A 27,769-nucleotide genomic window follows, 5' to 3' on the forward strand; every position below is an offset into this window, starting at 1 on the left:
AGGGGCACTCCCAAATTTGTATTTGCTGGGCTCAGAGGAGAAGCTGGGTGCTGATGACTGGTCCTGGCCATGTGTTTTTGGCCCAAGTATTTATCCCACCTTACCCTAAAGCTACCTGAGCATCGGCTCCTGCTCTGGGGGAGCCCCCATCCCCCCTGGGAGAAGAGCGGGGGACATAGGGAGCTGCTGCGGGTGCTGAACTGGGGCTGGTGCACGGGTGTAATTCGGGTGTGTGTGAGAGGTGCGGGAGCGTTGTGTAGAGGCGGGTGTAGGGGAGGGGTTAGGAGTGTGTGTGTGGGGGTGTCAGGGGCGATTCTCCCCGCCCGTGATTGGCAGCGCAGCGATCTCCCCTCCCGGCGGGAGCTTCCTTCCCTCCGGCCGCCGCTGAATTAGCGCCGAGGAGGAGCCGGGAATGCAGAGCCGGCAGCGCGCACCCCCGAGCAGCCCCCCCTCCGCCCCGCTCCCCTCCTGCCGCCGCCGCTCTCCTAGCTTGTAATCCCCCGTTATCCCTTTTCCCCTTCCCCTCGCATCTCTCGGGCGCTTCCCCGCCCGTCCGCCGCCCTCCCCGCGGCGCGGCGGGCTGCCTCCGCGGGCGCGCAGCGCGGGGCCATGCCGGCGGGGCCGCCGCTGCTGCGGGGTGTCCTCCTTCTCCTCCTCTTCCTCCTCCTGCTGCTCTTCCTCAGCGCCCCGGCCCGCGGAGCCGTCTACACCAACCATTTCTTGGTGGAGCTGCACGGCGGGGGCCAGGCGGAGGCCGAGCGGGTGGCGGCGGAGCACGGCTTCGGCGGGGTGCGGAAGGTAAGCGCTCGCGCAGGCTCGGGGCGCGGTGCCCTTCGCGTTGGGGTCCTGCCGTGAGCAGAGCCGGCATGGTCCTGCCCGCCACTTCCCATGCGAGGAGGGACGGAGCGGGCGCTTGCCGGCTGTCCCCGCGTTAACCCCCCTCTTCCCTAGGGAATTCAAGGAGTAGCGGCGCTGAGAGCCGTTGCCAGCACTCCTCGGGAGCAGCACGGGAGGGTGGTTTTCTTGGACTGGAAAGCAGAGGAGTTTCCCACATGGTAGCTAGGTGCTTTTTGACTTACTATGTAAACATCCTCCAATTGAGCTCCCAGCCTCTCGGGGCTCGGGAGCTGGGGCTGGGGCTACCCGGGGCTTCCTGCGCGCGGCTGCGATTGAACCTGCCCGGAGCACTTACAAATAATTACAGCCCCATCGCCATGGAGAATCTTGCACGCAATTTAAATGAAAGCTTTCACAGGGTGATTGACGCTCGAGTTTGTGAGGCTGGTGGCTTCTTAACGTTCCTGTTATTCTGCTAGAGAAGCAGGATGCACCAGCCTGAAGAAGCTGCTCTGTGTGAAGCATGATGAGCAATCGGTGCTTGCCACTAATGAATGTGAGTTGGGAAAGTTCAAGTGTTATTGGAGGTGGTTTTCTCTCCTGAGGTCCCAGGAAATCCGAGGTAGCCGCAGTGGTGGGGAGTCTCTTCCCAGCTCCTGGGGAGCCCAGCTCCACTTGAAATCTCACCCATTCAAATAGTTATTAGACCTCTCAATATTTTAGGGTACAGTCTGATCTGGGGTGTAGATGGAGAGAGGCTAATAGAGTGCCCTGGTCAATACAACTCCTGGCAAACTGAATGCCCGGGCAGCACTGGGCTTGGAGGAGCATGGAGGGAAGGGAGTCGGGAGCATTGCTGCTTGTTAGGGTTTTATCTTCCCCTGGTAGTTATGCAATGAAAGCCTGATGCTACTTCCGAGGAAATAGTATGAGAATGGTACCCGAACTTGGATGAGTGAAATGGCTTAAGATCTTGATTAAAAGAATACATGTAAAAAACTGAAAGAGCATATGAAGTGAGGCTCCCTGCCTCGGGCTTCCTTGTCTCAGATCCAGTGGGAGCTTGTTAGAGAAATGAGGACAAGATCATTGTTGCTTTGACCACTGCCAACTCCTGCTGCTGATAAGATGCTTTTGTTTTGGGCTCACAGCCTTGTCCTGATAGTGACAGAGCTAGGCTGCTGATGCCCATGGGAGAGTATCCATTGTGGGGATTAGATCTTGTTACATGAAACTTAGGTACGCCTTTTTGGTCAACAGTTTTCTCTTTTTATTCCCCTCCTGTTCTCCCTCCCTCCTGTCATGGGGTATCTGACTGATAAGGCCTTATAAAGAGGGGAAAGTTCTTTTCTGCATAGCTGAATTTTGTATTACTTTTGCTAGACGCTTTCAAATGATCCTGTGGCACAAGAGACAGGGGTGAGAGGATTTTGCAGAAGGAAGAAATGCAGCTTCTGGGCTGTTGCAATCCTCTCCCCTCCACCATGCCTCTCCCCAGGGTGGCTAGGGCACATTAGGAGATACACAGCTTCTTCATGGAAATCAATCCCGCAGCTCATCTCGGCAGAGAGCTGGAGGAAAGTCCCTCGGGTGTGCGAGAGGAGAGTACCTGCTTTCCAGTACATGCCGCGGGGGGGCTGCTTCCTGTGGCCACGGCTGCCTCTAGGAACGGAGCGGAGCAGAGCAGAGCAGAGCCCTGGTGTGATGTGCGTGTGCTCGCAGGGTGGGGGGGGCCGGTGGTGGCCGTAGCTCCTGTACCGAGCACATGCTGTCCCAAGAGGTTTTGAGGTTACATCATCCCAGTCCCTAAAAAGGCAGAAAGCCTCCCACCCCTCCTCCACAAATGCAAGTGGAAATAGCACCCTGCTATCTGCAAGGCAGTAATTTTAGGAAATAGGAAAAGTTTGTGGGGTTTTAGCTGTGTTGGAGGATAATGCATGAGAGGCTGATAGCAATCCCCATTCTGCAGGGGAAATCTGTAACGGGGTTTGGGTGGCGATAGTGGGCTGTTAATAAAAGCTTGTGCCATCTCCTCCAGTGTCTTTTCAGTATTGCTGAGCTGCAGAGTCTTCTCATCTCTTTTGCTATCATCAGGCTTCTCTCTGCTTACAGCCTGCAGAGTCAGCTTGCATGGTGGTACAAGGCAGAAAGTTGAATGTGGTTGTGTGTGTGTATGGAAACAGAGCTGTTGATGGTAAACTCTCAGGGGAAAGTAGCATGTGTAGGTGTGCTGTTTAATGAAATATCCAAAAGATAACAGGACACCCCCCCCCCCCCCCCCAGTTACACCATAAGAAGAGATCTGTGTGTACTTCAGCCATGCATATTGTTTGGATAATATAATGAGTTACTTACTTAAACCAAATCCAGTTACCTTCACCCACATGGGAGAAGAGAAGTTGTCTGAAAATAATCACCTTTATTTCAGTGCAGGGACTTTCCCATTAGGAGCACAAGGGCACATTCAGCTTTTTTCTGTGTGTGGACTTAAGACGTATATGAGAGGGATTTCTTGTATGCATGTGTTACAGACCACTCTTAATGTGACTTTATGGGAGCTGATTTTTAAATTACATGTTTTTAGTGCATATGTTTTTTACCTAATAACAAACAATCTCTGGGCAAGTGGGTGTTGCATTTACTTAACAGCAGATTTCTGCAGAAATGCAAGAGAAAGCATTGCCTTGAAGATTAATGTTATGGACCCTGTGATGCACTTTCTAATTGATTCTTTGGCCATGCTTCCTAGCGTCATTCTGAAACCACTACAAGACCTAGGTGGGCTAAAATGTGCACTTTAGATTCCGTGCTTGATGAATTGATTAAGGGGTTGGTACTTGTAAACAGGTGCCTGTGTTTAGATCTGGGATCCTAGCGTGAAGAGTCTCAAAACCACTGATCAATTTTCAACCTTTCCTGAATTAATTCCAAATTACCTCTTTGTAACTCTGTGCTCTTTGATTCTTTTTTAACATTTGCAATTTTTCAATCCATTTGTACCTACCAACATTGATTCTATGTATTCCTGGAGAAACAGATACTGTGATGAAGCATATCCCTTCCTTAAAATGGTTAATCTTACCATCTGAGCACTCAGGAGTCATGGGGATGTTCCCCTAAGAGCTACATGTGAGAACTGCAAATGGAACAACTTTCTCTCCCCCCCCCCCCATTTTATTTGCATATATTGGCATGGCTGCCGCCAGTATACATCTCTTAATGCAGGCTGAGAAAGCTGCTGTCTGACCTTGCCTTGCAATTCTTAATTCATTTCTAACAAGGGGAGTTGTAAGAAGCCTTTGGAAAGGTCTCCTAATTGGAGATAGAGTTTAGGCACCTCTTTCCATTTCATCAACACTGAGACTGAGATAATCTGTAGAATGCCACCATGGCTAAATATTCCTCTTCTGGTAGCATTGAAGTGAAGGGTTTTAAACAATTACCCTTCAGCGGCCTCAGATTTTAAAATAAGAACCAAACGTGAATTTCAAAACATAAAGAATTTGATGTTTTATGTATTACCTGATCACCTCTCCCTCTAAATCCCAAACCCCATGGTACCTCTCACAGCTGTGACTTTTCTGCTTCCCGTTTTTGCTTAGGAAGCCGCTGGCTGAGAACCAAGATTTCTGGAGCTGGCCAGGAATTTCTGGATGAAACATTGGGAGCTTTGGGTTTTTTTTTACATTGCATAAATTCAGACTTACTGAAAACGAAACTTAACAGATAAAGAAGCTGTATTTCTTGCTGCAGCAGCCCACTTCTATGCATCTAAGCTGGAGCCTGTGAGCTGGGAGTTGATGCGCTGGGGAAGACAGACCAGAAGGCAGAATAATGGGTTTGCAGCCTTGAGAGCTCTTTGCAGGGGTCTCTTTCTAGGATCCTGAAAATGTCATCCTGCATTCCACACACTAGAGACCTGGAAGTCCCCTCCTGTACAGAGCAGCCCCTGCATCTGGAGAGGAGGTGCTTGCCTAGCTTGATATTTAATGTGCCAAGCTATGATTCTGCATGCCCAGAATGCACTGTGATGGACAGATGGGATTCTGTGTGTAAAAAAAACCTGGTTCCCCTGTACATATGTTTATGGATATGTATGTCTATATACATATATATGTTTCTTGTTTCTTTTCCTGTACTACCTATGCATGGAGCGAAGATGGAGGAGTTTCTCTTACCCAGGCTTCTGTCTGACACTGTGTGTATATATTTTAACCAACCAATTTGTGCACATAGATGGTGGTCCACACTTTACAGATAAACATACCTGTGTTGCCTTCACCTGAGCTGCTGACCCAAGTGCTCATGAAAGTGTTAGTTATGGCTAGGTGAAGGCAGCATGGAGGATACAGACGTGTTCCTGTGTGGAAACAGATGCTGAAGCAATGGAACATGTCATGCAAAGAGGAGGCAGAGAGCCCAGACCTCTCCACATGGGCCCACTGGCATCCAAGGACTTTGGATTACACCTCAGACTGCAGTGTTTCCATGCACTAATAGGTGTTTAATAATTAATTAGCTTTGTGTTTTATGCTGGCCTAGAGGAAAGGATATTTGCTTCCAAAAGTAATCCTTTATTATAGGAACAGGAAAACCTCTTAGAAGTTACAATGTAAATTTTTTGAGGAAACCAAGAGCTTTAATTTCCTAGATTTCACTGTTGCAATTCTGTGTTACTACGAAAAAGTAAATTCCATGCGAATGCTAATTGTGCAACTACTGAGATTTCAATGGGTCGCCTTGACATAACAGCAAATGCCTCAGCTTCCAAGAGAGTCTTGAGCTGATGTGCTTAAATTCAGGGAAAGATGCAATTAGCTAGCAGGAAAAGTTTGATCCTGCTGTGGGAAGGCACACTGCTGGGTCGTGATGGAGAGCTCCTTTTCCGAAAAAGCCCTGGAAGAAAGTAATTGGGAGGTGCAGGGAGAGCAGCCATCTGTGTTTGAAGGGATGCTCATCGGCTCCTCGCAGGTGGAGTCCAGGCACCAAAATGGAAAGTCCCATTTGCTCCTATTTACACTCAAGAGGAATATTAGTGGAATTAAATAAGAGTTTTGCTGTGCTTAGAGAGAGTTTGTCTCATATGTGGAGGTACTTTATTTACCTTAAAATGATGCTTTTTTGGTTTGGGGGTTTTTATTTGGTTTTGCGTTCTGCCTTGGATGCAGAAAACAAATCTCCCATTACTTAAATGTACTTGCTTATGCATGTGAAAGCTGTAAACTGTCAACAAGAAGAATGTAAAGCCCAGGCTCAAGAACATCCCTAACCCAGTTTCTGTAGAGCTCTTTCTCTACTGAAGACTCAAACTAACTGCATGTTGGTGGTGAGTGCTCTGTTTGAGGTATAAAATAATTACCTTATCCGATTTTTATAGCATTTATTATTTGAGTGTAAAACAAGAAGGTCAGACTCCCCGGCTGTAGATCCCTGCTGTAATTGCTCTGTTACTGTTTTGAATACATGGTGTAGTTCTGTTTCTCAGCAAAACATGCACATTAAACCTTGCTTTTGCAGATAAGTTTTGTTTTGTTTGCTGAGCTACAGCTCAGTAAACACAAAGATCCCAAATTTTGGCTATTTATAAAGCTGCCTGCATTTATAATTTTGTTTATTCCATATTGCTTGAACTCACTGGCAAAATTGAACATGTGGTAGAGACCCAGGAAATGCACTGCGAGTAATTCTTTTTTTCACTTGTTTTTTTTTAATGCTGCAGCCCAGCTGGGGATGTGCAGTTATTTGTTTTCATTTAAATTATATTTAGTTTTGCCAGTATCAAGGAGAAAAATAGAAAGAGAAAACATAATGAAGAAGTGCGCAGTAGTTCCAGAGCACTGTGATGCCAGCACACCAGAACTGAACATGATGTGAAGCAGTTTATCTCCTGCAGTCTAGCCCCAGGTTCCTGCCTGATGAAAGCTTCTTGTGGTGTGGTATGAAGGCATCAGGGACAGCTTTCAGCTTCATGGGTGAGGGGCTTAAGCAGTTGAGAAGCATCAGTGCTCAAAGTACGGGTGCCTGGGGGTACTGTCTGCTCCCTTTCCCACCTTGCAAGAGCTGGTGGAGCAGGAGCAGCTCCTCCAGAAGACTCTCTGCCAGAGGCTGCCTGCACGCCACCAGATTGGAGCCAGCATCCCAGGCCAGCAGTTTCAAGATGACATGGCTCCATGGAAACCAGAAGTGGACAGTGGCCACCTGACTTGTTTGCTAGAGCCTCTGCTCCAGAGAGTACCTGTGAGGTGGGGGAACTACCAGCAGAGCAGCCACAAGTTTTTTGTTAAAGGGCAGGTTGGGACTTTGAGCAACCTGGTGGTGCTCAGAGTGGAAGGTGTCTGCCCATGGCAGATGGTTTGGAACTAGCTGGTATTTAAGGTCCCTTCCAACTCAGTCTGTTCTGTGATTCTATGATTTTGTAGCAGGAAATAGTCTGTTGCCATATACTGCGTCTCCTAACCCTGCTGGTGCTGCTTTTCCTAGGTTTGTGAAATCCCCTCAAAGTATTTGATGCAATTATTTCTCTCCTTTGTACACCTCTGTGTAAATGAATCATGATGGTTTGTGGAGATAGCTGTGCCATGTAACTGAGGTTCAGGATTTGCACCAGCAGAGATGGGATTAATATGTAGGAAACAAATCTCTGTCAGTTCCCTAGCTGTTTCTGACCTTGCTATGGAATTTACAGTCAAAGGTGTTCCTTTAGTATCAGTACTAGATAAACAAAGATCATTAGTATGGCCCTGCTGTCAGTCTGGAATCTCCCTTTAACTTTTAGGCTATTTCTGAACTCTACAACATCCGGATATATTAATTCTTTGTTTTGTGTTTGTATTTTGGGATCCCAGATGCAATGTCTCTCTCTGTGGCCCTACTTGAAGCTCTCTTCCTCTGGGTAGGTTTTTCAGGTGTTAAAAGCATTCGGAGGGCCATTTCTAAGAAGCAATATGGGTATCTGCTGGTGTTAATCTGCACCAAAGTTGAATTTGTCCCCTGACCTTAGGATGCAGAGCTATGCAGCAAAAAGATAACTGTTTTCGTAACAATACCCTGTCTTGTTTTTTATTGTCAGGCCAAATGGAAAGATCCTATTGCCATGCCCACAGCCAGACCCAGATGGTTTAGCTTACTGCATATGAGGTAGAGTGTTTTGTTTCTAGGTTAGCTGTTCAAATCTGGATTAAAACTCTAGACAAAAATAAATAGTCATTTCACTCCCAGCTTGAAGTACTTCCATCTGAGAACCTCTGGCATCCTTGGCATTTGTTTGTTAGCAGGCAAATGGTCCCAGAGACTGACAGCTCTGTTAGGGTTGGCTGCTTCTGAAAAGCACAGAGGTGCTTGAGTTATGTTACCTCTGAGAAGACCCAACCGTTGTGTGAAGGTGGAAGACAGCCTTCTATCATTCTCACAAATTATGACAGGTATCAAGATATAACAGCCTACCCACACTTAGAAAACTTTAACTGATACAGTTAGAATGGGAAAACAAACCCAATAGCAGCACTTTTACTACCAGTGTAGGAGAACTAATGTGTTTAACTCATTCTAAGTCAACAATATTGGTAGAAATTTCATTTAAACTACAGCTTTTACCAGTAAGACCATGTTGATTTAAAAAAAAACAAAGCTAAAGTAACCCCACAAAAAGAAGAAAACAAAAGGAGTATCAGACTACCTGGAATAGTTATACAGGTAGTACTTTACAGTGTAGCTAAGTAAAAGTTTGTGTGCGACCCTTTCCCTCATCCATCTATGGCATTATTCCAGTTAAAATTAAACCAGACAGCTCAAGTTTCACATGCTTTTGATGAAATACTTACAAAGTGGTTGCTGAAACGTATGTAGAATTCATTTGTTATGTAGTTTCAATTAGTAAGTCCTTCAAGATGTCCGTGCTTATGGAAAATTCTGTGAACTGGAAATAAAGCCAAAATGCTAAAATAAATGATAAATTCTGCCAGTTCTTGTTAAAATATTATGCCTGGGAAACCCTCCTATGCAGTTCCAATCTGTAGCGTGTGTGGATAGTTTATGTGAGAGCTGTATTAACAAACTCAGAGCTATGGTTAATGATCTAAAATGTACCTTTGTTCTGTAATGCTATCCTAGTCATCAGAAACCCTGCTCTGTTTTTCTTTTTCTTTCAACTTTTTCAGATGATTAAATGGGTCAGGTCTCTACAGGATGCTGGCTGCATGGTGGCTATAAATATTGCAGCGAGCAGCCCAGAGCTTCCATCCATCCCTAGCTTCTGGCGAGAGGAAGCTGAGCTGCTCGACTATTTGTCAAACCCAGGATTTCTCCAAGTAACCTGAAGCAGTCTGATGTGTTGCTGTTGTTGTAAATCAAGACAAGCTCTGCATTTAACTCTTACAAATTCATTGAAAAAGCTAAATCTGTACTATGGAAATGGAGATTTAATTTCAGCTCAGTGGTCCCAGGCTGTGTTTTGGGACAGAAAGCACTGTCCCAGAGAGAGCTGGATTTGGTGTGGTGTGAAATTCTGCATGGCCACCACTCACAGTTATCAGCCAGCGTGAAATCTGGTTTGGTCATGGATTCATGACAGTAGCTCAAAAGTCTAACTCAGCTTAATGCTGGCTGTGTTCAGCAGGTAATGATATCTTGGATCTAGAAAAGGGAGTTACGAGTTAGCCTGGTTTTACCATTGATACACTGGGATTATAAACAATTGAAGTAGTGATAGCTTTAGGTTACTTGATCATGGAGTGAACTGGGAGGTAATGTTCCTTGTCATGTATTGCCTACCTTCTCAAACAAAACTTCTGTGTAAATGTTATGTTCTTAGCTACTTTGTCCACAGAAAGCAAATGGAAGGAGTGACCTCGGTGTTTACATCAAACCAGTGGACAGTGTGTCCCACATACTCATGACTGAACTAGATAATTTACTTACCTATCAGAGCTGCTTTCCCTTAGAGTATAGAACCAAACTGGGAAAACCTGACCCCAAACAAATACATATTTCATTTTTATTTTCAAAAGTAGAGAAACTGGTACTGTTATCAGATGGGCATTGGATATTAAACTACAGCCAAACATGTGAATCTCTTCCCTTGATGGGTGATAAAAGAGGTGGGATAGAACCTCACCTCTCCCAGTGACAGAAGATTCTCCTTTCTGCCTTCTCATAGAATGGTTTGGGTTGGAAGAGACCTTAAAGATCATCAAGTTTCAACCCTCTGACATTGACAGGGACACCTTCAACTAGACCAGATTGCTCAAAGCCCAGTCCAACCTGGCCATGAACACTGCCAGGGATGGGGCAGCCACAGCTTCGCTGGGCACCCTGTGCCAGTGTCTCACTACCCTTATAGTGAAGAATTTTTTCCTAATGTCTAGTCTAAATCTCCCCTCTTGTCAGTTTGAAGCTGTTCCCCCTTGTCCTGTCACTACATGCCCTTACAAAGAGTCCGTTTCCAGCACAAGTGAAATGAAATACTGTGATTCTGAAATCTGCTCAATCATACAATAGTTAGGGTTGGAAAGGACCTTAAGATCATCTCGTTCCACCCCCCCTGGCATGGGCAGGAACACCTCACACTAAACCATGCCACCCAAGGCTCTGTCCAACCTGGCCTTGAACACTGCCAGGGGTGGAGCATTCACAACCTCCGTGGGCAACCCATTCCAGTGCCTCACCACCCTCACAGGAAAGAACTTCTTCCTTATATCCAATGTAAACTTCCCCTTTAACCCCTTACCTCTTGTCCTGTCGCTACAGTCCCTAATGAATAGTCCATCCTCAGCATCCCTATAGGCCCCCTTCAGATACTGGAAGGCTGCTATGAGGTCTCCACACAGCCTTCTCTTCTCCAGGCTGAACAGCCCCAACTTCCTCAGCCTGTCTTCATACAGGAGGTGCTCCAGTCCCCTGATCATCCTCGTGGCCTCCTCTGGACTTGTTCCAACAGTTCCATGTCCATGACCTGCTGGTCACGCTCCTCGTGATGCAGCCCAGGATACGGTTGGCTTTCCGGGCTGCAAGCACACACTGAAGCCGGCTCATGTTCATTTTCTCATCAACCAACACCCCCAAGTCCTTCTCCACAGGGCTGCTCTGAATCTCTTCTCTGCCCAACCTGTAGCTGTGCCTGGGATTGCTCCGACCCAGGTGTAGGACCTTGCACTTGGCATGGTTAAACTCCATGAGGTTGGCATCAGCCCACCTCACAAGCATGTCGAGGTCCCTCTGGATGGCATTCCTTCCCTCCACCGTATCAACCGAACCACACAGCTTGGTGTCATTGGCAAACTCAATCCCACTGTCGATGTCAGTGACGAAGATTTTGAACAATTTTAGTTTCTAGTGAGGGACTTCAACCACCCTGAATGAGTGCTCAATGAGTGAGCACTGTGCTTGTCATCTACTATGCAGCACCAAGTGCAAGAGAAGCTTTTGCTTAAGGCTTTTAGCAGCAGCCAAGATGTGGTAAATTAGCTATCACCATGACTGGTGGATTCTCATTGGTCCTGCAGGGACCTTATGCTTTACTGTGCAGTTAATTTTAGAACTGTGTTGCAGCTGAATTTAGTGATTTAGAAGTTAGTCTGAACCAGTTGTAAAGTGGAGCTGTCAATTCTAAATTTGGGTAAAGAAGGAGCAAAAAATCAGAACTGGAACATGTTTGCAGGTTTGGAAAAACTAACATTGGTGGAATCATGGTTGTGAATCAGGACATCATCTGAAGTTTGGTCTTCACAGCATTTCTGTCTGTTAATTTTTACATTACCATTTTAGCTCCAAAATTTAACAATCAAACATACTTTTCTTCACTTAACTCTGAAACCAAACAGCAAATAGATTTTTTTTACCTATTTCTTCTGATGGGGATTAAAATACTCAATTTCATTCTGTAAAATCTCTTCCCCCCCCCCCCCCCCAATTGAACATATTTTAGTCATGTTAAATATATTGTATCTATTGTAATATATATGCAATAATATATTGTAATTTATATTATATTGTATTGTAGGGAAACCAGTGTTCCAGGCTCTAAAGGCTAACACATGATGAGTGATTAATTAAAAATCCACATGTACCTTGCTCTGCTGGTGTAATAGAAGCACGATAACATATCAGCACAAGCTGGATTGACCACAAGTTCTGCTGGCAATAAACTTCTGTTGCTTATTAATTGGTTGTAACAAACAGTAAAGACTTGATTTCACAGCTGCCTGAAAGGTCAATGGGGTAGGACCAGGCAGGAAGGGGAAGAGGTGGTGCTACTATTTTGTTTCCTTTCACATTGTTACTGCTAGCATCGAGGCAGATTTGGGTCATCCTTCATCTTCTAATTTGGAGCTCTTGCACCCACTCAGTGCAGTTAGTCTGTTGTGATGATCATACTGTTTTGTACTGGAGCCATGATAGCACAAGTAATTGCAGAATTTGCTTCTGACCTGGTCTCATAATAGTGGGGATTAATGACTTTCCCTTGGCAGAATCAAGCAAGTTTACAAAAATAAGGAAAACAGCCATATCCCAAGATTTCCTCTTTTCCTCGGTTCCACTGAAAACCTTTCTTCTGAAGCTTCCTTGCCCTGCTCCTCTCAAGCCTAAGATTAAAACAAAAAAGAAGCAACAGTCCCCCCCTCAACTTTAATATCAGGGTTTTGTTTCTTGTTATCCATCAGCTTCTCTCCCATCAAGCACATATTTTTCTCCAGGAATTGGCACTTCTCTGGGAACTGGAAGACCTACTCAGTGTGGTCTAACAACCGAAACCTCCCTGTGAAGCACTTGCTGTCAGTTGATTACTGCTTGGCAGCCTACCATTAAACAGGCATGAAGAAAAAAGGGAAGAATAAAGGTTTTGAATAGAGAGCTACATATCTTCTTTACATGTTTGTCAGGGCTAGCATCTCTTCATTAGTGAAATTCACCTTTTATGTGATTTCTTGAGGAGCTCTTGACAGTAACCAGCTAATTTTGGTCTGAGCTGCTTTTTTTTTACAGCACTACTTCATTAGAGCTTGAATTTGTGACTTTGATTTTTGGGGCTACATTAGCTGAACACTTGCACACATTTGTGTCTTACACACTTCATTACATGGACATAGATGTAAAAGTATTGCTGAATTGCTCTGCTGGAATCCAGGGTGTCAGAGTGTAGCCATGTCTTGCCCCTTTCTATCCTTGAGATACAAGTACCAGTGGTTTGGACTGGGGCACACTGCATCTCAATGCTGATTTAAAAATAGCAAACTTTATCTCATGGCTTTTATCTCAGTGTTTTTAGAGCTGATGTGACACCAGGCTCCTGTGAGACAGTAGTAGTGAACCTGTTTGGTTATGAACTTAAAAGGAGAGATGTGTTATAGATCAGGAGTGAAGCAAAGTGGCCTTTGCTAGCAGTGCTAATTGCTGTCAGCAATCCTGATCCAGCTCAGTTAGAAATACACCATGGTCACTTAAATTTTCAAACTCTAAATCAAGCTATTCCTTATGAGCTTTCCCTAAGGCAAATGTACTGTTATGAAGACAAGATTTCCATCATGTGTTATTAAAACATACTAAAATATTTGCCAAATATTTGTTAAAGAGGTACCTGATTAAATACGTATATATGTGTAGATATACCCATTAATATATGTTTACAATGGCACTTGGCATTTTACAGTTCAAGTTTTATAGCATAGTCTATAGTGCTGTGCAAACATTAATTAAATGAATCCTATCAATAAATAACTAAACAAGTACTTATTAGACTGTGTCATTTTACATGCAAGGCATCTGAGGTAACATTAGAGTTGTAATTGTTTGAGATTCTCTTGATACTAGGAGGCACTGGGGTTACCCAGCATCTCTGAAGATGAGTTTTAGTCTTGGTTCTGTCCTACAGCAGAGTGCTACCATATGAAGTAGCAGCAGGGAGGGCAATGCAAATGAAAGGGTTCTGGGTAGAACAACCTTGGAGAGAAGGTTACTCGAGGTGTGGAAACTTTCACAGAATATTATCACCTTGGGAGATGCTTTGAAAACATAGAAGAACCTTGCAAGAGTGGCAGAATGCCCAGAGGAGCCCCATTACTCCAAGCAGGAGACAGGCACTTACAGCAAAATTTTTTTTAGTCTTTGTTAATAAAATGTGGCAAAACCACTTTCAGGGCACCATCCTTTTTTAACCCGTATTGTTAAAACATTGACTGTCACAGGCTAAAGGAGCCACAGTTATTTAACTGGGTCAAGTGCTGACTGGTTTTCTGGCTGCAATGTCATTTATACAAGCTGAGGAGCAGTTCCTTGATGTCGCTACTGACATGACCAAGTTAGGAGAGTCTGGGGCAAGCGCCTCGCAAGAATGTCTGAAGTATAATTTCTGTTTGGATTTGATGATCCTTAAGGTCTTTTCCAGTCTAGTTGAGTCCATGATTCTGTTCTTCCTAGTGCCCAGGGCTTTATTGAGGTGCTCTTCTTGCAGGATCCTCAACATCTATGTAAGAGGACATAATGATAATGATTGCTAGGCTTTCAGGCTGTCAGCTGAACAGTAACAGTCACCTATTCGAGGTAGTGACAATCTGGATTAATTCAGACAGTCCAATGCGAGTGCTAGCATATAGGCAAGAGCATTCTTCTCTTCTCCAAATCTGGAAAGTATCCTGCTTTCAACAGTGAATGCGGTAGAATCAGTAATGGGTTTTATGGTTACTGGGGAGTAACAGAGAAATCTCTCTAAAATGCACAGATCCATTCACATGAACTAGAATAACTCTTTTAAAAGCCTCAAATGGCTTCTCCAATTCACTGATAAAACTATCAGCAAATCCACAGTCTTGTCACTGATACCTTAAATGACTGTTATGTGCTTGCAGGATGAAGATCTTCAGTGACAAACTTAACAACAAGATAAATACAGTAAAACGTTAAACCTGTGTGATTCATTCAATTGCAAATCAAATTCCAAATATTACAAACTTGAAAGCAAACTAATGGAGCAGTGTTTTGTGAGCACTTGGAAAAGCACTATGTGTGATACTGTAAGAACAAGACTGATGAGAAAATGATGACTAGACATCTAACATCGGAATTGATCTACCTGAATGTGTACAGCAGTGCTCCCCTTACAGTCTCTGGAGTGGAAGAGCTGCTCCTGGGGCTCAGCTCTGCTGATTTTAACATGGCCGCCTAAAGTAGGTCAGATTAATCATGCTCTAAAAGTGTATCTCTTCTTTTTTATCATGAATTGTGTGGGGAGTTCAGATGAGTTCCACATGAGCAGACTAGACATAGCAGTCCACAGGTGGTTCCATTTCTTCCATTTACTTCCCTATATTTAATAAAACCCTCATGTCCAGCTGTTGGGAAGATGCTTTGACCTTGTGGTTCCTGCTTGCAAGAGGGACTAGATGAAAGGCTTTGTTTTATTTTTTGGATAAATAAAATCCAGAGGTTTTATTTATATGTCCCGCAGGGTCTGTGGATATTACATTTGACTTCACACTGTTCCTAGAGGAGAAGACATTTCACTGGGGGTGTGAGGGAGCCTCTCAGAAACCATTGGAAGCTACTTCTGCTGGCTTCAGATATAATAGAACTTTTTAAGGAAGGTGGCCAGGATAATAGGAATACAGAATAATTAATATCCTAAATAACAGTAACAGGTAGCCTTGTTATCATTGTATTACAGTATTTGCACAGACTTCTGGATCTCTCAATCAAATAGTCACAATCCTTTCTTATTACCAGCTGCTGATTCTGCAAGAGGTGGTTGGACAGGTATATGAAGCAAAGTTGGAAATATGTTTAAATATCTAAGGTGTTTCAGAATTGTTTTGCAGGAGAAATGTACTGAGTGTTAATGGGTTGATTTGACAAAGATCATCTCCTGATGATGTTGTAACATGAGGTTTACATTTTGGGAGTGTAAAAGCCGTGGCTGATACCTCCGCCAGCCAGTTTTGCCAGTACAATCAGATTAAGCTTTGATGGAGGCAGCTAAATAAGACACAGGTGCAATGAGAAATGAGCCAGGAAGACTGAATCATAATACTCAGACCTGGACCTGACTGTGCTAGTCTTGAGGGCTCTTTGGAGCTTGTGCAGATCCCTAGCTCCACCAGAGATCCTTATGCTGAGCCTTCAGAGTAATTATAACACACTAATGAGAAAGTGTGAAATCCCTGCCTGGGGCTGTGGGACTCAGTGGTCTGGATTTCATGTTGGGAAGGCTCTGGCACAGCTTTAGTCCTCTGTGCTATTTCACATTTCTACACCAACGTTTGAATTAATCCCTTTTTGTCTGTCCTTTGTTCTATGTTATTTTGATGCCTGGGGCTCCCTGTGTTTCCAACTGGCTCTACTCTTACATGGCCCTCGTCGCTATAGTGAGTGAGTGCTTTTGACTTCAGACTTGGCTCCCATCTGTGTATTTAAAAGTAAAATGATTTCTAATGCTAATTGGGGTGAAGGAAAATGAGAGAGAGTTTAAAAATTCATATTGAATATTTATAAGCATCTTCAGTGCATTTGGTGAAACTGGGATGAAAAGGTTTCTAAAAGGTTTCTGATTTCTGCTGGGAGGCACTTTGTTGTGCTTCAGCTATAATGGCAACTGAAGCAGTAGGGCCTGTAGGGCCCATGAAGGCTCCATGTATATTTACTCGTGCCAGGTTTAGGTAATGTTTTCTGTTGGTGTAATTACTGAGCAGTAATGTGATGAAAGAGCTCACCTGTGCAGATTTATGGCCCCTTTCAAAGGCAGGAGCTGTGCTTGGGTTCTGGTGGTAAGAGATGTTGTGTGTTTGTATTTATTTATTTTAATAGGCAGGATAGGTATTTTGTTTTTCCTTAGAGCAGACAAAGGGTTTCTTTAGCACCAGTGCTTGTTGGAGCCCTCATATGCCTGGCCACATATTCGTACAAAGGCAGGCAGCCCTGGAGAGGGTCTTTGTCATCAGCCTGGATGGATGAGGGCTTTCTGTGACTTGTTCACTGAAGGATCCATTTATGCTGATTTTGGTGACAATCAAAGAAGGCAACCCAGGGGTAACTTGTTATACATCACCTTTTGCTTGTGTTTTAAAGGATTTTGCTCAAAAGAAAATTGTTACAGAATGTTGTCTCTGTTGGTAGCCTGGGAGAGGAACCTTAACAATAAGTTGAAATAAGCCAGTTTTAGAATTATTACCATATCAGGGAGAATTCATTGGAAATGATACAAAAAGACTAGGATTGTAATGTAGGGATGCAGCATTATGTGATACAGCGTGAAGGGTGGCATAGGAAGACTAGTTAGAGATCAGTTCCATTAAAATAGAAGGGGGCAATCAAACCTGTTCTTAAGCTTTTTGTGGGCACCATGAAGTTGTTTGTGAGGTGTATACAGATAGAGCCCTGAAGTCAGTCAGGAAAATGTAATGTCGAAGATAAGGGGTCAGTAAAATTTGATGTTAAAGGTAGGTCTGGGAACCAAGTTCCCTCTACTTCTTGTGTTCTATTTGTCACTTCCTAAAACTCACAGGGAGACATTATAGCAGCCAGAAGAAATGCCTCACAGGGGAGAATTGTATCTGCCTATTTACAACCCTTCTTTCCGCTAGTGGCATCTAGGGCAGCACAGTAAATTTCTTTAAAGTTCTTTTTTGTTGCTGGGGAATATTTGTCAGATGTAAGGAGGGGAGTGCAGAAAGGCTGTGAACCGTGGATTTAACTTAGTTATTTGTATTTCAATGACAATTATACCTGGACTTCTCTGGTGGAGCAGTAATCTGAGAACAGCCAGGATACCCCAGAGGTATTGGTACTATGCACAATGTGAATTGTTACCAAATGGTACATCCGTTTTGCTTTCCAGCTAAGCCTCTTCCATTTAAAGAGTCTTTCTTTCCTCCTTTTAGTTGAAGACTGAATTTTCAAAAGTTATTTTCTGGTCCACGTCGTTTTTAGGAAGGAGCTTAAAGAGGATTTCATCTTTATATAGAGTTGTTAGTAACCGCAAGGAGGTTGCAAATCTGAAGAAAAGAAGAAAAGTGGGTACATAGGAGTTTGCTCTACTTGCTGTGTCCTGTTTGTGAAGCTGGTTTTGTTTGTATGTATTTTTCACCAGTAATTTTATATTGAATATTGAAAGTAATGAAGTGCCTGTAATTCCTGAGATTCTCAAGAGTCCTATTTTGTATTGGTCCGTGTTTCTACGTCAAGGCAATGGTAGACTCTTTTCTAACTCTAAATAATCCTCCTCACTTGAAGTACTCTCCAGTGATTAGTTATCTTACATAATTGCTAATTTTCTCTGAGGACAGGGAGTTTTGCTTCTGTCTTGCAGAAAAAACCTGAACCACCAGGCCGAGTGCATCATTCTTCCATGTTACAGTCAGAACCTGCTGCTGCTGAAATAGGAATTTCACTCAAATACCATTCCAGCTTTACAACGAGAATATTACAGAGTAGCTATTGCTGGTGACACTTTGGAGGGTTTTTTATGTACAGGAGCCCTTCTGTTTTCATTTCACTTCATTACATGCACTGTTCATTTCGCTATTTGCTATTTTGCTCCAGCTCCAGATCAGAGTAGATCTCCTGGAGCAGCTAATAGCTGGAACGTAAACCCTGCTGGGAGCTGCCTGCATCCTGCCACTTGGTTACTGCAGGGGAGTTACTGGCTCAGTAGCAGGAGTTCATCAGAATGGGAGCACTTCAGTGGTCAATGCAAAATCCTCATCAAAGCATGCGACATTTTAGGCCTTTTGTTGGTGTCTGACTTCTCCTTTGTGTACATTCATTAATTTTAAGGATTAACTGCAGAGTTTAGATTCTTCCTGCAAATTGCTTGGCTTCTGCTATTAATTATTAACAATCCATGGTGTCTGATCATATTTCAGGTATTGCCTTCACTTAACTGCCTTCCATCTGTCCCCCCAAGTTTCATTGAATTAGTATGAAAATGAAGACCATGAGAACTGTAAACTATCTGAGTACTGGGATGTCTGTGGAAAGAGTGGAACAGTCTCAAAGTTATTCATGATTTTGTCCGTAAACCTGGCCATTGTTGTACTGACTGTGATTGGCCAGACTTGAGTACACCAGCGTTACAAGTTTACTGTATAATACATTGCTTCATTCTAGCTGGCGCTAGAAACTAACCCTGCACAGAAAATGAACAGTGGATGTGTTGTGTATTCCCAGATACCTTCAAAATTGCTGAGAATATTCCTTAATGGAAGAGCATCAAGCGCAATATTTGACTGGAATTGATTCGAATGGCTGATAACTGAGATAAAAAGAAGGAAAATAGCTTGATTTCACTGAGAGAATTAGAGGGGTAATTGAACCACAGCTTGTGCTGGGTGCAGTGGTTAGCACGACGAGATGGATTTCAAGCTGTAACTGATCTGGCTATTTAGATGTTTTTTCCCCTGCATATTTTTGAGTCATAGAGTAATGTATTCAACATGGGGGAAGGGCCTTTTCCTGGACAGTCGGTTCTACTGCCAAGCTCTGCTTTAGGGAAATACCTGATTACCCAGTTGGTAAAGATGCCAGGTATATGCTTTTTAAACAGAAACCTGGTTTTTAAAGAATGACCTCAATCCAGACAGAATTATAAGATGCAGCTCTGAGGCTGGACGTGAAGCATAGGAGACTTCTGTGGCCACTGCCATGAGCTTTCAAAGCCTCATTTCTCTTTCTGCTTCAGCTGTTGTGTTCTTCATGTATGTGTGGAGCTGAAGCAAGATGTTCTGATTATTTGCCCAGAAAAGCTCTCCAGTCAGCCCTGCAAATCAGCTCCAAGGAACCATTATGATTTTGATGAAATCTCCTTAACCTTTCATAAACACTTAAAAAGAGGTCTTTATATTGAAACAGAATGCTTTGATTTTTTTTTTTAAGTAACTTTGCATTTATGTATTATGTATCATATACAATGGAATTCTAAAAGCGAAAATGAAAGGCTTTGATTTCATTGATGTTAAATGCTTCAATTAACATAAAAAAGGACTATGTTGAAAAAAATCAAATCCTCGTGTACTCTGGTTTTGGAATGTGACCAAATTTTAGACTTTCAGAATTCACTGTGAATCCTCCATTCCCACACTGCTCTGAGTGTATGCTATAATGTATTTGCAGAATTGTACCAGTTATAGTGATAGATTTAATGAAACAGGAGATAATTTCATAGAAGGAAAATGATATTTGTGAACTGTGTATACCTCTGTACAGGAGCAGTATCTGTTTTATGGAGTAAGATCCTGATACCCTTATTCAGCCAAGGTTTTCATAATGCATATCTCAACGTCAGTCTCAGTTTTTCAGTAGAGAACCTGCTAAGAGGTTTACATTATCATGAAATGTAGATAATAAAAAGGAGGGGAACAGGGCTGTCACAGATGCTCTGGAGTATCTCTTTTAAGTAGTTATTTTGCATGCAGGGTAGCCTAACCTTTGAAGTTGAAATGTTCACAGCATTAACGTACTTCCCAACTTTTAAAAGTGAAGCTTAGTTTAAAAATACAGAGTTACTTGCTTAGATTTCTCCAGGCTTCTTCAGCCTGGAGAAGAAAAGGCTCAGGGGAGACACTAACAGTCTTCCAGTGCCTAAAGGGGCCCTATAAGAAATCTGGAGAGGGAGTTTTTACAAGGGCTTATAGTGACAGGACAAGAGGGAATGGTTTTAAACTGACAGAGGGGAGATTTAGATTAGATGTTAGGAAAAAAATGCTTCCTTGTGATGGTGGTGAGGCACTGGCACAGGGTGCCCAGAGAAGCTGTGGCTGCCCTGGCAGTGTTCAAGGCCAGGCTGGATGGGGCTTGGAGCAACCTGCTCTAGTGGAAGATGTCCCTGCCCATGGCAGGGGATTGGAACTGGATGAGATTTAAGGTCTCTTCCAACCCAAACCATTCTGTGATTCCATGACTCCATGAAATGTTCAATGTGAAGCTCTCTGTTAAGTTGAAATGGAGAAAAATCTGTAGAATTTGAGATGCAAATGGAGGTTTCTAACTGACTACTGGAGTGGGATGCTGAATTCCTAACTCCATGTCTTTTCACCTTCCCAAAGCTAAATATCTACTGGCCTTCCAATCACTCTGCCAGCTCTGCAGAAAGAGAGATGCATTTAGTAATGGACTTACAACTTCCTTCCCTGGTACGTGCTTTAGGTGGGGCTGGCAAGTGTTTGCTTGCTGCCTAAATGTCTTAGGCAATAAAGCTGTACAAGCCTGTTCCCACCTGGACACTGTGAGCATCCTGTTCTCTTATTATTCTTCATATGTTCCATTACCTGGTGCTGTGGTTTAAACCCAGTCAGGCAACTCGTTCACTCATTCCCCCCCTTCTTCCCCCCCCCCCACTCCTGGAGGGATGGAGAGGACAATCAAAAGAAAGCAGCTCCCCCGGTTTGAGATAAGAACAGTTTAGTAACTAAGGTATAACACAAATCACTGCTGCTACCACCAGTAATAACAATGAAAAAGGAAATAACAAGGGAAGAGAATACATCACCTCACCACCAGCCAACCGATAACTTGCCCCCCTCAGCCCGACCAAGCACTGACTGATACCTCCTCCAACCCTGCAGTCCTAGCCCTTCCGGCTAACTCAGTTACATCCTGGGCATGACGTGCTGTGGTATGGAGTACCTCTTTGGTCAGTTTGGATCAGGTGTCCTGTCTGCTTCCTCCCAGCTTCCCCTCCTCCCTAGCTCACCAAGTCCTTGGCCAAACCAAAACATCATTGTTATCAGCTCTGTTCCCAAGCCGAAAGTCAAAACACTGCACTGCACCAGCTACCAAGAAGGAGAAAAATGACTGCTACTGCTGAACCCAGGACGCCTGGTGTTCAGAAGAAATTCCAAATACCATGTTTTCTGAGAGTGTAAATCACTGGTTTCTGCCTTACTGCTTACAGCATCAGCTCAGGTGCATTAATAATGGCTCAGAAAAGCACTTGTGTAGCGCCTTGTGTAGCAATTGCTGAAGGATTCTTTGTGGTAGTTTCAAATCATTTGCAGTTTATTTTATTCTTTTCTTCTGGCTGTTTTAGGAAATGGGAAATAATCCTGATATGGTTTGGGAAGCTCTTCAGAAATACTGGCATTGTTAGCCTTAAACATAAGGTGAAAATAGTACCAAGTGTGTACAAGTGAAGTTATGCATTGTAAACCTGTGGTAAATAACACTAATGCTTCTGGGCATACTTCTTAGAAGTAACTTAGAAGTGACATTGCATAACTCTTCCAGAGTCCTTTTGCAGATTCCTGAGTCACTTCACATGCAACAGTTTTTCGTGTCATCCGTATCAGTAGCCAGTAGCTCCATGATGTTTTTTTCTTTCTCTTCCTCAGCTCCCTTTTTTAGATACTGGATACTTCTTTTATCACAATGGCATTGCCAAAGCCAGAAGAAGACGTAGTCTTCAACACAAGCTTCATCTGGAAAAGGATTCCAGGGTAAGTGTTTCATCATTATGCGTACCTGTCATTTTTTCTGTGTGACACGGACTATTTCTTATGAGGTCAGGTTGATGATCAAACCTGTGGTTATGGCTGTGTTTGCTTCCCCATGCTTCTTTCAAGCTTGGTGGCTTGAAACCTCCCAAACACCCCCAGCTTTTATTTTTATTTCACTGTTACAAATACTCTCACGTTGTCTGAAATGTATCCTCTCTCCAGTAAGACCCAGTAATGCCAGAGTCTCCAGGACATCTCTGTGCACTCTTCTCTCTGCCATAGGGAGGAGCCATCCAGGGTACATCTTGCGGTCATCCCCTGCATGCATCCTGCTAGTCCGTGGGCCATCCAGTCCAGAAGACCTTGTGGTGTGAATGGTGGCATTTTCTCTGCAGTCACACTGGGACTTTTTCTCAGGGAATAGTGTACACACCGGGTACTAGGAGAGTGTATACTGGCCAATATTTAGAATCATAGAATAGTTATGGTTGGAAAGGACCTTAAGATCATCCAGTTCCAACCCCCAAGCCATGGGCAGGGACACCTCACACTAAACCATGTCACCCAAGGCTCGATTCAACCTGGCTTTGAACACTACCAGGGATGGAGCATTCACAACTGCCCTGGGCAACTCATTCCAGTGCCTCACCACCCTAACAGTAAAAAATTTCTTCCTTATAGTCAATCTAAACTTCCCCTGTTTAAGTTTTAACCCATTACCCCTTGTTCTATCACTACATTTCTTTTAGATGCTCTTGCTCACAGTCTGCAAACAGTGTGCTCGTTTTTCAGAAGCATAAACCCTTCTGACAGGAGGGAAAGGCCATGAGCTGGCACTAGCAAATTCTTTTTTCCTTTCTTTAGAGTTTTTACACTAGTATAATACTAGGCTGGAGTGGGGCCACATAGCATAAGAAGTGTATTTACTGCCCAAAGAAAGTAGATAAGGCTAAAGAATGATAGCATGACAGCAATTAGATTATTTTTTTAATCCTTCAGTAGGATTTAAACTCTGTACTGTGAGCAAAAAAAGAGCAAGGAACAATATTTTTCCAGACAGGATTTTCTTGCCAGATATTATATGGTGTTGGATCACTTAAGAAAATGATAATCTGAGTAGGAAGAGAAGAAAAATAGGTTAAATAAGATCAGGATTGTTGTGACACCAGAGCAAGCAAGGTCAAATGAATTGTCAGCTTAATTTTCCTACTTCTGCAGAGCTTTCAAGTAGTTTTAAGCCCAGGTCCAGCTGGGATGCACATGGCTACTTGCTTCTGTAGCTGGGAGCCATATTAGAGATGCTGGGAGCTGAGTGCTGGCAGGTGCCTTGGGGCTGCTACAGGTCTTCCAGTGCTCTAAGGTATCTTGTCCTTTCTCCCTACCACAAAGCTGGTACCAGGTACAGGTGAGGGGCTGTGAGGAAGAGACCCTTCAACCTGCTTTGAACAGAAATTCTCAGGTTGCCAAGCAGGGATCAGAAAGTAAACCATTGAGAAACCACCTACAGTTACTGGATACTAAACAGATGTCATGAGAGGGGTGCCTTCATTTCTCTGAACCACCCAATCTTGTTAAAAGCTGTTTCACAAAAAGCATACAAGTGAGTACGTTGCAGGCTAGTGGCTGAGTACAGTTATTGTGTGCAGGTGCCTCTGTACTGGAAATAAGTATTTTTGTAAGCCTCTGAAAATTTTACAAATACCTGTGATATTTGTGTGAATCCACCAATTCTCATTGCAGCCTCATATGACATAGCTTCATGCCAGACTGGCTTTTGCACTGACTACCTCTAAGCTAAGTGTCTGCACTGCTATTAAGAGCAGCTTAAATGAATCTGCCTTCTTGTTCAGAGGTGTTCTCTTTCACAGTCATCTGATATATGTGGTCTTCGAACTGCTGGCTGGCTTCTGTCACGTTCAATGAAATCTCATTTTTGCTGTTAATCTCCCCCTCTTCCTGATACTGCATACCAATGGCTTGGCTTTCCTTGGCTCCCTCCTTTGATTGCAGGGAATAAGGCCCTGTGTTTAAATGAGTGAGAATATCTCCCATGTGAGGAAAAGAACGGAAGGGGCATGGAAGCAACATTTCATTTCCACGTGTAACATGACATTTTCTCATCTACCCCTTCTACCTACTTTGTCCTCATGGGTAGTCCTTGAGCTCTTACGATACCATACAGGTAGGTTGTGTTTTGTAACACAGTTTGAGAGCAATTAAAATCATTACTCTTATTTCCCTTCTTTGTGTTATACATGGAGTTTAGAGAAGTCATTAAAATTCCTGTCATATTTATGTATAAGTGGAAACATGAGTTGTGTTGACAGTACTTAATTTCAAACTCCAAAAATAATTCCTAAATTTAATGGCAGCTTTCTAGACCATTTACATTCAATTTTACTTAGCAACAAATGTCAGCACTGTCATAGTTAATATGTTAGCGCATGAAGCCAAGAATAAAATGTTCCTGTTGTCAGGCTAGCCAGGAAGCAAACTTCCACCACAGAACCTTACAAATCTCTTAGGAACCCTTATGGTAAGTGCTGTAGTTGTTTAGCTCTACCCAAACGTTGTGAGAAAGTGGGCTGCAGTTATTCTGTATACTTTTTGCTCTGGAGGAGATTACAATTCCTAGCTAATTTTAATTATTAGTTGAAAAACAGCACAGATGTTCACTCAATTAATTAATGTTCTTTAATCAAGTAAGTCCCTTGAGGAACCATGTCAGTTTTTGAAGAGCCCAGGGAGATGGATGGCAAAGCACTATGCAAACAGGTTACTGCATCATTTTCATGCTCTGCATGTGTTTTATAATGCTTGAAGAAGCTTTGTTGTGTTCAAATTTACTGTCTGTTTTCCCCAAAATAATTTGGAGATATGCTAAACATATAGAGCAGTTGTGTGATAAACATCATTGCTGTCAAGGGGATAGGAATGGAGCGTTAATAAAATGTCTTCCTAGAGATGCAGCAAGAACTGAATCTTTGTTTGGAAGACCAGCTTCAGATATGATGGATTTGACATGATTTAATACATTAGTGTTGCTGAAGCCTGAAGCAGAGCTGGCAGCAGGTAAAGGCATATGTAATAGCATCATATAGTGTGTTCTACTGAACTGTTCAAGAAGAAAGTGCAAGCACATGAAGTATCTTGGCTTTTGCTGTCGGTACGGTCCTCTCAGGTCCTCACTGTCAGCATGGCAAATGCCACAGTGATCTGAATTGCTTCAAATGGAGGCTGTTTAGTTATTTAAATGACATTCTCTGAGGTGCAGAGAACCTTCCAGGAGAGGCTTGCTCAGAAACAACTCTTGTATCAGATGCAAATTTCCATGATTTCCAGGTGCACTTGTATTTTGTTATTTTACCATATGTACCTTTTGTGCTAAATAGGTGGGACTGGGGGAAGTCTGTTTAACATTGTTCCATGTTAAAGCTGGAATGTTTAATGAGATAAGTCATAGCAGAAAGATATTCAGCATTCCCCATGCAAAATCGCATTTTCATTTGCCATTATCTGTTAATTGCTTTAGCTGAAATTTCTCAGACCAAAAGGTCAGCCATTAGGCTTGGTTTGCTTTGGAAAGCTTCACTTAAGTAGCTGCTGTACTCCCTGGAGCTGGAGGCAGGGCAGCAGCCCTTGCCATGACCCATTGACGCAGGGAGGAGGTGACAGCAGGGGGCAAGAACCCTGAGTGACATAAGGGTAATGAGGAGCCCAAGTAGGATGGGACCAGGCATCAGCGTGAAGGTGAAGAGAGAATAAGCAGGACAGGCTGGAACAGAAGCCCAGAGTCAGAAAAAAGGTTGAATGATTTGGGCATGAAGCCAGTCCATGAGCTGAAGAGGACATGGAGAGGAGCACAGTGATAGATCAGGGAGACTGGAAACAGTCCACACTGACAGCAAAGAGTGGTGCCTCCTGAGAGCAGGTCACAACACAACCTTAGAGAGAGGTGACCTTTTCCAAGGGAAACTTCCCTGTAAGCAAGGGGAAATACAGCTTCTGTAAGAGCAAACCTTGGTTTTAATTATGAGGAACAGTGGTATATTTTGTCAGTGTGATTGCTCTGGAAAAGCAAATCAGAACTACGGAGATGCTTCATACTGAAAGGTATGAAAGTTTCCTGTCTCTGGAAGTATAGTAGAGGCAGGATGGGAAGTGGAGACCTTCCCTGTCCATCACAGATAAGAAAACTAATCGGATTTGCTTCATCTTGATTTTCAAAACTGACTTAGATTCAGGCCTCCTGTGGAGAGACTCAGCTGTATTATTAAGTGTTTTGAAAGTGGCCACGTAAGTAAAAGGGAAGGGAAGAAAATGCACAGTCTTTTTGTTACCTTTCAAAGCAATACTACTGTGTTTTTGCTGTTGTTGCATATATTCTGTTGGTAAATAGTCTTCCACTGAAGGAGCAAGAGTTGAAACACAGTTTGTTCCCTCGAAGATTATTTTGCTTTCTTTCAGGTTTTAGATAAAACCATTTTCCTCCCACACAGTCTCTCCTGTCAGACAGCTGCCAAGATTAATCCCACTCAAGAAAGAGGCTTTAATATACAGAGAAAAGCGGAGTCCCATTACTGATATCTATATGTGAGTGCATCTGTGTTGGGGGAATAAATACGTATCTGCAGAGGGGGGAAGGTGAAATGAAATCTTCCACTGAGGGTCAGTGAATTTGGCATTAGATTATGATTTTTTTGGACATAAACATCCCAGTGATGGCAATCATGGTGAAGAAAGGGATTAAAGAGAGACTTGGCTGATACTCATGCTGGTACAGGAGTCTGGGAAGGGCAGATGTGTAGCTTTTTAAGGGTCTAGTCTCTAGGTACCCATAGCTAAGAGTACTCCCAGACTGCTTGTATCATGGAACGAGGGAAGAAAAGGGGCCATAAATGCAGAGGATCTAAGCTTTTAACTAACTAAATTAAAATCTTCTATATCCTTCCTTGCCTCATATCCTTCCTATGTCCCCTTAACACAAGTGGCTTGTGGTTGGACCGTTGCAACCTGGGAAGGCAGAAGTGCCCTGTGATGCCAGGAAGGGGGTTGCCAAGTGCTGCCAAAGCTGGGTATTTCATCCATGGTCACCTTTAACAGGGGGAAAGAGGGTCGGCAGCTTGGAAAGAGCACCACCGCTTAGCAGACAGCAGCCCTTAGCAGCGGCAGCGCAATTTGAGGCAACTTGCAGTGCCCTTTGTGGCAGCATTAATGACAGGCTTGAGATGGGTTAAAGGTGGAGCCTTTTTCCTCTCTCCCTTAGCACTGAACTTCCCCTTTGATGAAAATCCTCATGATAAGATCAGGAGAACCCAGTTTTCCTCAGTTTTCCTCCATTCTTCAGTGAGTGTACCTGCAGTGACTTGGGGATGCAAGGGGAGGAGCCATTGTAGCTTTCTTTGCAGATTTGGTCAGAATCTCTGTAATTCTGTGGAGGTGCAACCTGTTTCTCCAGCCTTCTGGTACTGGAGACAGGCAATTCTGTCCCTGAAACATAGCAATGAGAGCAATTTACA

The 27,769-nt window shown here is 43.5% G+C and overlaps 1 protein-coding gene across 1 annotated transcript in view; it reads left to right on the forward strand.

Moving 5' to 3' along the window:
* Positions 1-308: 308 nt before the first annotated feature.
* PCSK2 (proprotein convertase subtilisin/kexin type 2) overlaps positions 309-27,769 on the forward strand; it is a 108,557-nt gene continuing 81,096 nt past the window's right edge. Inside the window, exons 1-2 of the mRNA XM_062610990.1 lie at positions 309-798; positions 22,146-22,250. Of these exons, the coding sequence (XP_062466974.1) occupies positions 610-798; positions 22,146-22,250 (294 nt within the window). The 5' untranslated portion in view covers positions 309-609. The remainder of the gene's footprint in view (positions 799-22,145; positions 22,251-27,769) is intronic.

The sequence above is a fragment of the Pezoporus occidentalis genome, unplaced genomic scaffold, assembly GCF_034315485.1.
Source record: "Pezoporus occidentalis ecotype Australia unplaced genomic scaffold, CSIRO_AGI_Poc_V1 ctg10, whole genome shotgun sequence".
Classification (NCBI taxonomy): Eukaryota; Metazoa; Chordata; class Aves; order Psittaciformes; family Psittacidae; genus Pezoporus; species Pezoporus occidentalis.